The sequence below is a fragment of the Zonotrichia albicollis genome, chromosome 15 (genome assembly GCF_047830755.1).
Source record: "Zonotrichia albicollis isolate bZonAlb1 chromosome 15, bZonAlb1.hap1, whole genome shotgun sequence".
NCBI classification, from domain to species: domain Eukaryota; kingdom Metazoa; phylum Chordata; class Aves; order Passeriformes; family Passerellidae; genus Zonotrichia; species Zonotrichia albicollis.
Window position 1 is genome coordinate 5565001 of NC_133833.1, and position 13617 is coordinate 5578617.

The 13617-nt window shown below is 43.8% G+C and overlaps 1 protein-coding gene across 4 annotated transcripts in view; it reads right to left on the reverse strand.

Annotated features, from left to right (window-relative positions):
• GRIA1 (glutamate ionotropic receptor AMPA type subunit 1) overlaps window positions 1–13617 on the reverse strand; it is a 121210-nt gene that overhangs the window by 13402 nt on the left and 94191 nt on the right. For all 4 annotated transcript variants that reach the window (XM_074551957.1, XM_005483689.4, XM_005483688.4 and 1 more), the window contains exons 12-13: window positions 5299–5497; window positions 4562–4809 (exon numbers count right to left, since the gene is read on the reverse strand). In XM_074551957.1, coding sequence (XP_074408058.1) covers window positions 4562–4809; window positions 5299–5497 — 447 coding nt within the window. The remainder of the gene's footprint in view (window positions 1–4561; window positions 4810–5298; window positions 5498–13617) is intronic.

The window sequence follows — 13617 nt, forward strand, 5'->3', positions numbered from 1 at the left end:
ATAGAAACAACATGATAAGCAGTAATTTCTCATTAAATAACACACAAACAAAAAGAACATTTAATCAATCCAAGAACTTTAACATGTTCAAATTAACATATGGCTGGGATACACTTCAGACATGTATGAAACATAGGGGCAGATCCCCAACTAGTGGTAGTAAAAACTGCTTTTTCTGAAGCCCTGTGGAAAGGCTGTGCTACCACAACAGAGAACCTGGTCATCTTATTTCATCTGATGCTGAGGTCTGCATTCCCTCCCTCAAGTGTTTTCCCGAGCTCCCAATGTCTCAGGGACTTAAGAACCTTTCACGTTTTGGGAAGGGAATTGTTTCACTGTTGACAGTGGTGGTCAGCTATGAATGGCCCTGTATGCCCTGTGATACCATTGCCATGTTACCAACAGGTCACAAGATGGTTGCATCACCCTTAAAATGCACAAACCTGAGAACACCTGGGACTTTTGGATGCAATGCTTCATAGATGCATCTCCTCAGTCAGAGAAAACATTGCATGAGTCTCATGCTGGGCAGACTCCACCATACAGAAAGAAGACCAGTGATCCAGATTTAGGACAGCCTCCAAAGCCAAGCTCTGTTGTAGTCTGCCTTCAGAGCTGTTCACATCTCACTGCTCCAGTGGGGAACATCTGAGGCAGCAGCTTGGCTAAGGATGTGCAGTGGTGAGTTTTACAGGCTCTGCACATGGGCACTGTTCTTTTCTGGGTGCTGAGTATCAGCTGCAATGCTGGTGTTGACATTGCATGGAAAAGAAGTACAAAGCTGGGCACAGCAAGGCACAAACATGAGAGGGCTTTAAAAATTATGGAAGTGGTGGAGGGATGAACAATACACCAAGACACCTTGAATGTCAATAAAACAGGTCTTTAAGAAGGCCAAGGACCTTGCAGCTCCCATCTCAGAATTTGTGCTCTGTGCCACAGCAGGAAACCCTGGCCAAGGGGGCTGTTCTCCTGTGCTGCAGTTCTGAAATGACCCTGACTGTGAGCAAGAGGAATGTGCTGACCTCCATGAGCCCGCCATGGCTCTGCCTGCTGGGATCCCATCCGAGCACTGAAGCCTTCACAAGGACTGGGAGCCTCCTTCAGGCAGAAGCCAGCCTTCAAAAAGCAAAATCCAGATGCAGTCAAGCTTGCTACCAGTCCAAGAGAAGGCAAAGGTGTAGATTTGAAGGTGGATCAATATTTTCCCTTTTCAACTCTAATGGTATTTTGGTCAGAGCCTGACTTTGGTTGCATTTAAAGCAAATGGGAACATGTGAGTGTAGATCCAAAAAGAATCTGACACTAAGTAAATCATAATTATTCTGTCTCCTAAAACAGAATACAGGTTACTTAGCACTCTGATGCCTGAACCATCTGTGAAAAATTAGTTAACTAATGAGCCAAAATACATTGCAGCTTCTATGTGGGTACAAGGTGTTAACAAAGTAAATGTATTGCTGTTTCCCTGAGCACATTATCAGCAATATGATTTTTGGAGCCATGTGCTGAACATTATGTTTTTTCTTTCCTAGGAAGCTTCATTTTGGTTAATTGTCTCTCCAGCTCTCAGGGAGAACACAGAACAAGCTGTACTACACCTTGACTGTATTTTGATGGAAGACTGAAAAATCTGGGGTCCTGAATGAAGGTGGGTTTTTAACAGGGAACATTTTGTGTTCACTCACAGACCCTAGGAAAGCTGACTTCTGTTTTATGGAACTTTAATGTCAATATGGCTGCTCTGAAGAACTTGCTCTCACAGAATGCCATCTCAAAAACCTCTCTAGACCCTGAGTCCAGACCTACAGGGAATTTCTTGGGTTTTATTTACCCTATTTTGAAAAATTTGGCTTTTTTTCCTCTTTATGATCACTTGTCCAGCAGTGGAGAGGATCCCTTGCTGGGTAAATGGATGTTTTGCAGCAGGGTTACTATCTCATGTCAGGCAGGATCACAGATTGAACCTGCTGATGTTGAAAGGTGAAATTTCTGCTCTCCCATTACTGCCCTTCTCAGACATGCTTAAATATAACTAAATGTTTAACATCTGGAGGCCCAGAGATATTCAAAGCCAGATTCACCTAGGAGGAAAGAGTAAATTCTTTTAGCAGTCCAAGAAACCAAACCTTCTGAAAGATTCTGATCTTCTGAAAAGGCTGTTTGCACCTACTACCACATGTAGAATTATTTCTGGATTATCAACCTTGTTTTCATTCATTTGTGGCAGCATCCTGACATTGTTTGCCCATGTAGAAGCAAGAAAAATATATGGTGAATGCTCCTGTAGTTTGTCTCTAGGATTCTTTCCTAACCAGCTATCCTAAATGCAGGAAAACTGGTCTAGCCATAATGCCCAGCTTCTAAAACACACCTGATGATACAAGATAGACCTGGGTCACAAACCTCCTGCAATCCTGGCTCAGAGCTTTTGCTCTGTGGATGGGAGTGGGTGAGGATGGAGACTGAGTGGGAGGCAGGATGGCTGTGCTGGGCAGACACCTCAGGGCTGTCCCCTTGCTCAGGGCAACCTCTCATGAGCAGGACCCCAGGGGGAGAACAGACACTACATGAGGACTGTAGGGAGCTACTGAGATTAAAACAGTTAAAACAACAGGAACAAAACAGACACAATGGGACAAAAAAATGGACAGGAACTGTTCCAAAGAAACACCATCAGATGGAAAATCAAGCATTCCTCCTTTGCCATTAGGCCCATAAGAAATTTGTTTTACATGCAGCCAGGATGAAAAAGAGGAAACAGAAAGAAATGTTAGAAATTTTCTGGCATCATGCCTAGCAGAGGGATGTTTGGGGTTGCAAAAGTAAAATGATTGATGTGATTTTCTTTCTTGTGGTTTATTTTTCTTTGAAGTATGAAAAATGGCTCTTTCCCATGCCGAAAATTACAAGACAGGTAGGATGTTCCTGTTTGTTTGTTTGTTTTTATAATATCAAAATTAGGATCCAAGACTGATGTTTAAATAAGTAATTAATTAAAGAGAATCATCCCTGGATCCTAATTTCCATATTTGCAAGACTGAAAACAAACAGTGGAAGGTGTGCAACAGAAAGCATCTCAAATCTGTGAGAATATGTCCACCTTCAGCTGGAGGTACCTGAGTCATTTCAGAGCCTGAACTGCCCTGGATGCAAGAATTGCCTTCTGGACCATGTGCACTGGTGGTGCAGGTTGTCACCTGCAGGGGGTCACACCAGCTTCTCTAAAGTTACTGCTGGTATTGGAGGTGCTGAATCGAGTGTGAGCTGACCTAAGGACTGTAGTAATCAAAATCCTTGGGTCTCATCCACAACCAGTTGATGCACCTTTGATTTTTTGGCCTGGCTTTGGCTTGGGCACTGTGTGACCAGACAGATCCTTCTGCAAATGGTCATCTGGTAAAAATCTGGTTTCTAGAAATCCAGAGATCATGGATTAAATGTCTCTGCATTGGGTTATGTAAGCAAACAACTATAAGGCCACACGTACACTTCTGGTCAATAGGCTTCCATTAACAAATAACTCAGTAACTACTGAAATACATTGGAGTATCATTCTGATTACTTAATGCTAAAGGTCCTGAGATCTAGTGGTTTGGTAATCTCACAGTTTGGTTTGGTTATCTCATGGTTTGGTAATCTAATGGTTTACTAAACCATTGCAACTCATGTTCCTCGTGATTATAACAGGAGGAATTGACATGGCTGCTGCCAAAAGGAACCACACTTCTGCTGTGTCCAAGATCACAATACCAGTCTGTGGACTGTGGCAATGCTGTTCTGAGCAGTCAGTTTTCATGCTGGATGCTCATGTCCAGGAGTGCAGCTGTTTGCAGTGCCCAGGCTCTGCTAACAACTCAGGCCTGGGTTTGTGCTCTTAAAGAGTTCATCCTTTTAAAGGAAGGTCTCTGAAGATACTTCACAGGCCAGTAGGAAAAGGCACATGGCAGCTGCAGGTCTGGGCTCAGAAATGCAGTATTTGTACCCCTTTGTGCTTGCTATAAATTTGGTGATTGCTGTGATCTGAATTGACTCAGGGAATGAAACACCCTTTGCAGGGCTTTTCAAAATGGACTTCCCACTTCTTCCAACCAGCATTTAATTTTAGGAAACACCAAAATGCTTTCCCCATGAGAACTCCCTCTGCGAGCATGGATCCAAGCCAGGGTAATCCCATACTCTGCAAAGCTGTGCAGTTCACATGGCACAGGATGAGCGTCCCTTCTGGATAAAGCTCTGTGAAACCAATGGTTACACCGCAGCAGCCCCCTGCCATCACCTCATACAGCAGACACATTCATAGCAAGTGGATCAGCCAGGATCCAGTTCCCAAATGCAGGGCTTGAAGAATTAGACACTCCCATTGCTGCTCAGTGGGAGCTGGGCATTTTACTTCCCTGCACATCCCACTGAGTGGTCACAACCCTTTTTTCTTCCACCTCCCCCACCTCCTTGCCCCAAGCTTTTGTGATTAACATGGCAATGGAGATTGAACTGTGTGCATACATTGATTTGCTGGGTGCATACATTGATTTGATTTGGGTAACCCCAAGCTACTTACCTGAGTGCAGAGCCCTTTGGCGTGGCAATGCCATAGCCCTTGGAGTCCAAGTTACCTCCCACCTTCATGGTGTCGCAGGGCTTCCGCTGCTCGATGTACTCGTTCATGGTGGACTCCAGGAGGTAAGCATACTTCCCTTTGGACTTCCTCACCCGGATCATCCCCTCCTCCGTCGTCCTCACAAAAACGGAGGGCTCGGCTGACTTCATGTACGTCCACATCTTCTCAAACACTGCTATTTTGGATCGCTGCGTAGGACAGCAGAAACCCAACAGAAGCGTTAACAGAGGTTTGAGTGCCCCCTGAGATTTCCAGCTTGGACTGAACAAACACCCACACATCAAACAGCCCAAGGAAGCCAAAATGGGTAACAGGTTGTTACCACTTCTGCACCAGGGCCCAGATCAATCCCTGATTTTATATTCTCATACAGAGTGATTTTGCAGATCAAACCAAGGGCAAGCCAAGCTGGAAATCTGGAGACGGTTTCATTTGGAGTTGCTCAGAGCAGGTCCTTGGTAACGTGGGGAGGTTCACGGATATTCCATATTTGTGTTCACAACTACAGAATATCACATGCACTGGAGTCACTGCCAATCTTCTGGCAGGCTGTAACATGGTGAGGGGAAGCAAGTGAAAAAAAACCAGACCTGAGCTGAGGACGAGAGAGGACGGACCTGAAGGACTTCGCAAACAAGAAGCTTAGAAAAACGTTTGCAATAAAGTTTCCTTTTTACCCTAAAAAATTCTTTAGTGGAGCCAGCTTCCAGGGTGCCATAGGCGATTTCTGTCTGCTTGGCCAAGTCCTCTGCGCTCTCGATGGGGGACACCATCCTCTCCACGGTGAGGAAGGCAGCCAGGTTAGCTGTGTAGGAGGATATGATGATCAAGGTGAAGAACCACCAGACGCCACCCACTATGCGGCCGGAGAGAGACCTGGGCACAGAGAGGAGAGTCAGGCAGGAGCAGGGGGAAGGTCTGAAAGGTGCAGCTTGTTCTTGTAGGCCCATCATTACCTGGCCATTTACCCAAAGTTGCACTCTCCAGCTGCTTCCAAGGAAGCCAGAAGTCTGTCTCAGTTCCTAATTTGCTTTTAAAGGTGTTGATGTAATTAGAGTGGGGATAAATAAATTCACGGTGAAAAAAAAATTAGCAATAAACAGAGAGAATTTACTTTGATTTTCAATTCCTTTCAGAGTACAATATTAATAACAAGATATAGAGATAATTATGAGAAAGTTTAGCTGGGCAGGGAGCAATGCCCATCAACAATGCCTCTGTTGAGGTCTCTGTTGTACCATGTACCATGGCAGGAAGGAGCACCAGCATGGAACCAGACCAGAAGTACAGCCCAGCTGTGATCTTCTGGTGAGCTCCTCCATCGCCTGAAGTTTAAAAAAACAACCCCTGTGTTTTTCTGTAAGACATATTGAAGCTCAGAGAGGAGTTATGGTCTTAATGAATAATTTGCCTACTGACATTCTCTCTTTTGTATTCAGCAGATGGTTAGACAAGATGTTCATAATAATGCTTTAAAATCTAGGTGTTTTGTACTGTCTGCACTCAAATAGCCAATTAACTGTAACCATTTGATAGCTATAGAGGCAAATAAGTCAAGCAGGCATTAATATTAAAATCTTTTCAAATATTTTTTAAGAGTGGAAGAGGATTTTAGAATGATGTCAGCATTCAGGCATTCTGTCTAAATTATTTATATGCTCCTTCTCTAGATGCAGAGCGCTGTCCCAGACAGAAGGGAACATACAATGCTATTTGATAAAGCCAGACAGCCTGGCTAAGGAGGACCTGCCTGTGAGAAACACCATTTATTTCTCCACAGGGGACCATGTTTCAGCATTGTCTTTTTGCTTATCTGAGTCACTCTGCAGAAATATTGTTTATGGGATGGTAACAGAGATATCCCAGTCCAGCTAAGGGCTAAAGTTAGGTGAGACAAATGCGAGCATCTTGCATCCCATCTGCAGAGAACACTCAGGCTGCAGGACTGTCAGCACATACAGCTTCACCATTTGTTTCATATTTGGAGAGGGACTGGGGAGGGAGGCAGCTATACATTCAACTCACACATCTTCAGATTGATGAGGAAGAGGAAGAAAATTAGTCTGGATGATGTGTGCTCAGGGAAGGAAGCGCTCAGAAAAAGCACAGAGGCATTAAACAAAAGTAACCAGATAATGTCAAATACAACAATCTCTGCTGATGAAGGCCACTTTGAGCTGGCAAAATCCATTTGCATGGCAAATAATCACATTCATCTCCAGCTGCAAATTATAAAGCCTTTCCTTCCTGATGAAGCTGAGATATTTCTGCGACTGATTTCAATCCCTTCAGCTGCAGTCAGCCAGATTCCTGCCTCTAGACCCTCAACATCCTGGTGATATTCACCACCAGCTAAGCCCAGGGGGCTGACTGCCCCTGCAGATGACTTGTGCTTCCCAGCTTCACACCTGGCGCTGACAGCATGGAGAAGTAACTTTGGGCTGCTGAGCCTGGAAGGTAACAGGGAAGGCTGGGGGAAGAGGGAGGAGAGGCTGTTTCTTTCCCCAGGGAGACAGAAGGATGCAGGCAGGATCCATGGACTGGCTTCATCTGGGCTGTCCCTGCTGCTGGTGCTGGTCATTCCTCCTCATGGCAGGAGGAGGGATGTGCTCACTCTCACAGGCTGTGGAGGAGAGGAGAGGTGGTCAGCAGCTGCTAGGGCTGCCAGCATGGCAGGGGCCTCATGAGTGAGTGATGTTTTGTTGTAACACTGCTAGTGGGCAATGCTTGCCCTCATTGCTGGATTCACCTGGAGCTGGAAACTGTGAACCCAAACTGCTGAAATGCACAGCAGAGAAAACACTGAGCCCATGGGATCTACAGGACGTGGCCCTTTTGCTCTGTGGCTGTGCAGCACTTGGTACAAGGGAGAGCTGGCCAGTGATGGAGAATCTGGAAGGACAGAGCAGTGCAATAAGGAATGCAATGATAGTCACGATGAACACCACACCACAGATGTGATCCCTGTGACACCCTGGCTTAGGAGCCATGAACACAGGCTGGACAGAACTAGCTGGGTTTCTCTTGTCTGTTTAGACTGAGCCAATGCCTGCTTAAAATGGCAAGTGCTTGCAAAGGTAATATCTGTTACCACCTTGTTCTGCTCCTTCTGTAGACACAGCAGAGCCTCCATCACAGGGCACATTGACAAAGTGCCTTTTAAATTTAGGAGATATTGTCTGATTTCTGACATGAGTGACTTCAACATTAGGGAGCGAAAAGCCTGGTCAAAAACCAGTGAGACTTAGAATTTATGTTTATGCTCTAGTAAGAGCAGTCTCAGAGGAGTAGATGCATTTTGTACTTTGAAGTCACTGCGAGGTTTTGAAAGTCTCACTCTGGAGCTGGGTAACAAAAAATGACTTTGTATAACAGAAATGTTCTGCAGCTTGAGCCCTGGCTCAAGTCCTTTTCTCCTCACTAATGGGTGCTGTGGGGTTTAAATCCTCTTGCGTGAGGACGTGTCCCTGTACCTGTTCAAGCATAACGTGAAGAAATCAGCTCCCTGCTGAGTGGAAAGGAGTCAGTAACTCAGCCCCTGCAGAGCTCAGGTGAGACTGAGCACCCTGGTTAGGTCTTTAAAGATGTGCTAAGGCTCAGATATTTGGATCTGTCTGTTTTGACCTCTGCATTCATTTATGTTCATTATCATTGCAAACAGCAGGGTCTAAATAAAATTGGACTAAAATAAGCAAGGGTAACAATGTAAGAAGTTTTCATTAATGGCGTGCAAAAAGGGGTAAAATATCTAAATAGACCAGACTGTACTTTTTTCAACCTGTGTTACTTCCTCTGCACCTAGACTCTTCTTTCCTACACAATCCAAAATAAGATATCTTGATTTCTTCTTCTATCCCTGCCTGTGCTGTGTAAAATAACACACCTCCACTCTTGTCCCTGGCTTGGGATCCTGCCTGTGCCTCCCAGAACTGGCAAGAACAGGATGCTCCTTCCCATCATTACCCTTGCAGGAGTAAGTAGTAAATACTCTGCCCTCATTATCCACAGTGCACAATCTACTTAAAATTAGAGCTGGCTGGGAACCAAGATTTCAGGACCATGGAAAATTCTGAAATTGTAAATAAAGCCTTAATATTCTCATTTGGAATGCAAAGATAACGGTTGCAAATGTCCTCTAAAAGTAGCACTCTGAAAATGGTTGTTTTGGGTCTGTTCAAGCTTTGCTTTTTGCTATTACTTATAGTTTAATTTCTGAAAGACTAAATGGTATAATTTTAACATGGTAAACAATTTTGTTTCTGCTTTCTCTTACAAATAATTATCTTTTAGCATTTATAGTACATTATATCCTTACCTACTGCATATATAATTTAAAAGATAATTCTGAAATGTGCTACTTTAAATCTGCCCAATAAAAATACTGCAGATGGCCAAGCTGAAAGTAATAATTTTGATTTTTTTTTACTTACATGACTTTTTAAAAACCTTTCCTTGCAAAAATAACTGCATTTTGCCAGCAGAACACAGAAAGGAATTGTAAGTTCCCTTTGTTCCCAGGAAGAGATTTGTTCTAATATTTTAGCCTTAGCATTGATGGATCACACAGGAATAGAAAATCATGCATCTATAATCTCATTTCTTAAAACAAAATGCAATCCTTGATCAAAAAATTTTCTCTTTGATCTTATCCCTCATGGAAGGTAGGAAAAGCCAGCAGGAGTTTGCTTCTGCTTTGCCATCTATTAGAAGAGAACAATACATTTTTGCAAAAAAATATTAACAAGATCATCAGAAAATATACAGAATAAACCTCATTGGAAAGCTGTTCAAGCACCAGCTCAGTTCTCTCCAACTTCTCCCTTCCCCCTCCCCAAATCCATTCCTTATGGAGAATTACACCTAAACTGACAGTGTTTTAATTAGAAGTGCAAATCTGGGATCCTGAAGCCATGGTTGCTTTGGGAGGATTTCCCAGATTTGCTGCTAAATTCAAGTCTAATAAAGGCTCACTTGCTCAACTGACATATTTGTCACTGAATGAATTTATGCAAAACTGTTGAAAGAAAAGCTCTTCTGTGCTTGTGCTACTGATTGTGGGTCAAATCCACTTTTGGTCTTCTACCCACACAGAGCCTCTGATCTCCAACACAGCTCTGTGAATTTGATACTGATCTAGACAATTCCATGGCTCTGCCTGAAATCTGACTCGGTAGTGGATTAATTGCATGCATTTTGCACCAATTTTGCTCTTATTTTAAGCAAGTTTTCAATATGAAACCCTGTCAATGTAAAGAGCTTTGCTTTTCCTCTGTGTCACAGACCATCTGGCACGGTTGGTCTCACCACTTTACCTCCTGACATGAACCCTAGATTTGCTGAAAAGGCAAAGGAAGAAATTCGGTGTGGGGTTGTGGAGCTGGGATCAGCTCTGGGTGCATCCATCAAGTACAGACTGCAGAGCTCTTATCCTCTTATTTTCTGCTGTGCCATGGAGAGTTTTGAATGCGCTCACAACTGCTTGCCACAAAATTCGAGGGATCATAATGCAAGTTTCTCTGTTCATGCTGCATTACTAATTTTCTTGCCGTATGAGTTTGCTTTTACTTGTTATTGAATCCTAGCTCCTGGTACAAGACTTTGGAGCCCTGACTGCAGTGCTGGGTTTTAACATGCAGTGACAGGAAAGCCCTTACAAATACAGGGGTAAGAATGTTTTCCACTGATATTCTCATTTACCTCTCCCAGAGGGACAAATTCTTTCTTTATATCTCACAACTTTTCCACAGAGCTAAGAGCTGCATATATTGGTACACTGTGGGTAACACTAACCAGGGAGACAGGGTAAGGAACCTGAGGGTGCACAGGCACTGGGAGTCCAATGTTGGCTGTATCCTGGATTTTTTTCTCTAATTCTTGTTAAAAAGAAAAGAAAAAAAAATAAAATTAGGGCTTCTTCAGTTTTGCATATGGGCTGGAGATCTGCTCTTGTGATTTCAGGCAAACCCTCCCAGTCCATCTCACCCCAAATCCAAGGGGCTGGAAGAAGGCAGTATGGATTATGGAATCCCAGCAGGAGTGCCTTTAAGAAGGGGCCTTGTGGATGCTCACAGTGTAAATATTGCATCAACTGAATGTGATCTCTGCAAACACACAGAATCTCCCAGATTCAACAGGGGGATGTATATCTGTGAGGCGTTAATTATAAATCATGGTTTATTTACTGTTTCTTTCTGCCTAAGCTAATGGCTTTGGACAGCAGTGTATGTTCCCTCTCCTACTGTTTCATCTCTTCTTTTGCAGAATATGTTGGCATTTTTTCCCCCTTCAATTTCCCTTTAATGGGCAAAATCTCATTCTAAAATGAGTTTTCCTGCTTAGTCAGAAATGCATCATGCCACTTGTGGTTCTCCACTCATTGGGCCTTGGATTACTGCAGTGCTAAGTATAAGCATGACTGCAGGAGCAGCTCCGTGCTGTTTTCCAGACATTCACTTAGCATTCTGACAGGCAAGAGGTGCCTAAGCCTAATCAGAGGACCAGCATCCAGGAGCTGGGTTTTTCTGTTCCCTGTGAAGCCCTGCTACTTTATGGGATGCTGGATAGCTTACTCCATCTCTCTAATTTAGCTCCCAGCTGTGGGAGAAGAGGATGAATCACATTGATGAACCTGTCCTGGGTGGGTGGTCTGAAGGAATGGCCACCAGGTGGAATTTACCTCTGAGCTGCTGCTTTGCCCAATTCCCCTTCCTGAGACACTGAATCCCAGCAGGCAGAGGCAGCATCAAATGGGCCCAGCCATGCAGGGCATGGGTGATGTGTGCACTCCACAGCACTTTGCAGGTTGTGCCCTTGTGTGTCCAAAACAACACCTGTGGGTTCTCAGCAAGCACAACTCACCTGCTCAGCTAGAGGGATGTTGGAAGCACAAGATGCCAAACAAACTGGGACTGACATGGGCAGCAAGCCCTCTTCAACTTCAGCAGGACCCATAAAAATACTCCAACGGAGCAGAACTGCAGGACTGAGGTATCACTGCCATCCTGCACAGCATCCCAGGCTGTTGAAATGAGATGTTTAGCCCTAAAAATGCGGGATAAAGCACTCAACTCTTCCAGAGGGCAGCTAAAGACAGTACAAATGCATGGCCAGGATAGAGGGATGAGATGGAACCCTAAGAAAAAATGAGTATAGCTGAAAGGCAGAGAGGTAGATGTGATCATCCTCTAAAATACACACAGTGTGCCTCTCCCTGTTGCAGACAGGGTGCTTGAAGGGATGGATGTTTAGCTAGTGATTTGCTGAGAAACACGTGGTCACTTTGGGCTGCTTGGCAGCCCCAGAGAAAGGCAAAGTCATCCCTCTTCTGCTGTTTTGCCAGCTATCACTACAAGGATTAAAACCCCAACTCTTGTCATGCCTTTGAGCAAAAATTTCACCGTGAAAAAGGCTCTTCATGTATTTTTCTCACTCTGATGACATTTGTTCACTTTGCTGAGAAAAACTCACAAGGTGACAAGCATAAAATTTTGTCAGAAGCAGTTGCTGGAGAGCCCCAGGAGATTCATTATTCAGGAACTTCCTCAACCTCAGGTGGCCCCAAATTTAACAGCACTCATCCTTCTTTTTGAGCAACAGCCTATTGTGCCAATGTCCTTTACTGAGTTGCTGGATTCCATATGGTCTCCCACAGTCTCTTCTTCAAAGTCTACTTGATGAAAAAGCTGCTTTTTTCCCCAAAAGATTTAATATGCTTTGGATTATATGCCATCAGTTCTTCATTTTTCCAAGATCCTCTTTAGCCATCTAACTTTGCTCACACTAGAGCTCCATTTCTGAGACTTCTGGGCAATAATGCTACAATAACCTACTTCTGACTTCTTCCAGGGAGTCTTGTCTTCGTTCATTTTGCTTTATTTTTTTCCTGTCTTTTGTCAGATTTCCCAGTCTGATGAGAGACAGGCTTTGCTCTGGAAGGAGAGTATTTTTCTGCACTGGAAGATATTAACTTTGGCAATCTTTCCAAATATTCCCTTCATTTTATCTCTCATTTCTAATTTAAAATGTGATTCCTCACCAGGACCGTACAAGTTGGATTTTCTCTAGTTTCAGTTTGGAGCCTTTCTATTTTGAACAGGGACAGACATACTATATCTCTTGTAGAAGTGGTGAGGAATGAATCTGCTCTCCCCAGACAGTGTTTTTAGAAGAGTTTTATGTGCACAGGTGTGCCTGTGTTTTAGCATTAAAACTCCCATCCTGTGAAAGGAAAACAAATTCAGTGTTTCTGCTCTCCCCTATTTCACCTGCCAAGATCCATTTGGTGATTTTTAAAATCTTTTTTTTTAAGGCTTCAGAAGCACTGTTGAGATGAAAAGCTGCCCCCTCCCTCTGTTTTCCTCTCTGCAGCCTGAGATTTTCCTTCTTATTGCAAGATTCAAGAAAAGAGAGAAGAGAAAATTCCTACTCTGGGAGAGCATCCTGTGCACTTGGCTTCTGCAGCTGGACCCTTCATCACATCTCACACCTATACACAGGGCACAAGTGCTTTTTTTATTGCTTTTCTCTTTCACCACATGAGGACTAATCTCCTTCCCCTCTACTCCTCTGTTCACACACTCTCCTCCTATTACTCCTCATCAGACTGAGTTGGGAGAATTCATTAGTGTATAAAACATGCTTTGAAGTTGTCCAAATAACAGTGATGTTACACTTTTGCACTTCTATAGACTCTTTTATCTGAAGATCAAAGTAGTAAGTTATGATTACCATGATTGGATTATTGCTGCTTAGCCTTTGGATCTGAGGGTAAGCAGCAACTCTTCTGGGTAGGCACTAATCAGAATTACTGCATGATTTTATTAAATAGATTGAATGCCATCAAGTGTGCTGCTGCTGTTTAAGGGAAGGGCTGTGTGCACGAGCTCTGTGCCCTTTCCTGCCATCTGAGCATATGAATCAGCTGCTCTCCAGCTGCTCTCCAGCTGCTCCTTTGATCCATGTGGAAATGGAGGGAAGGCGAAGACAGCATGGAAGAC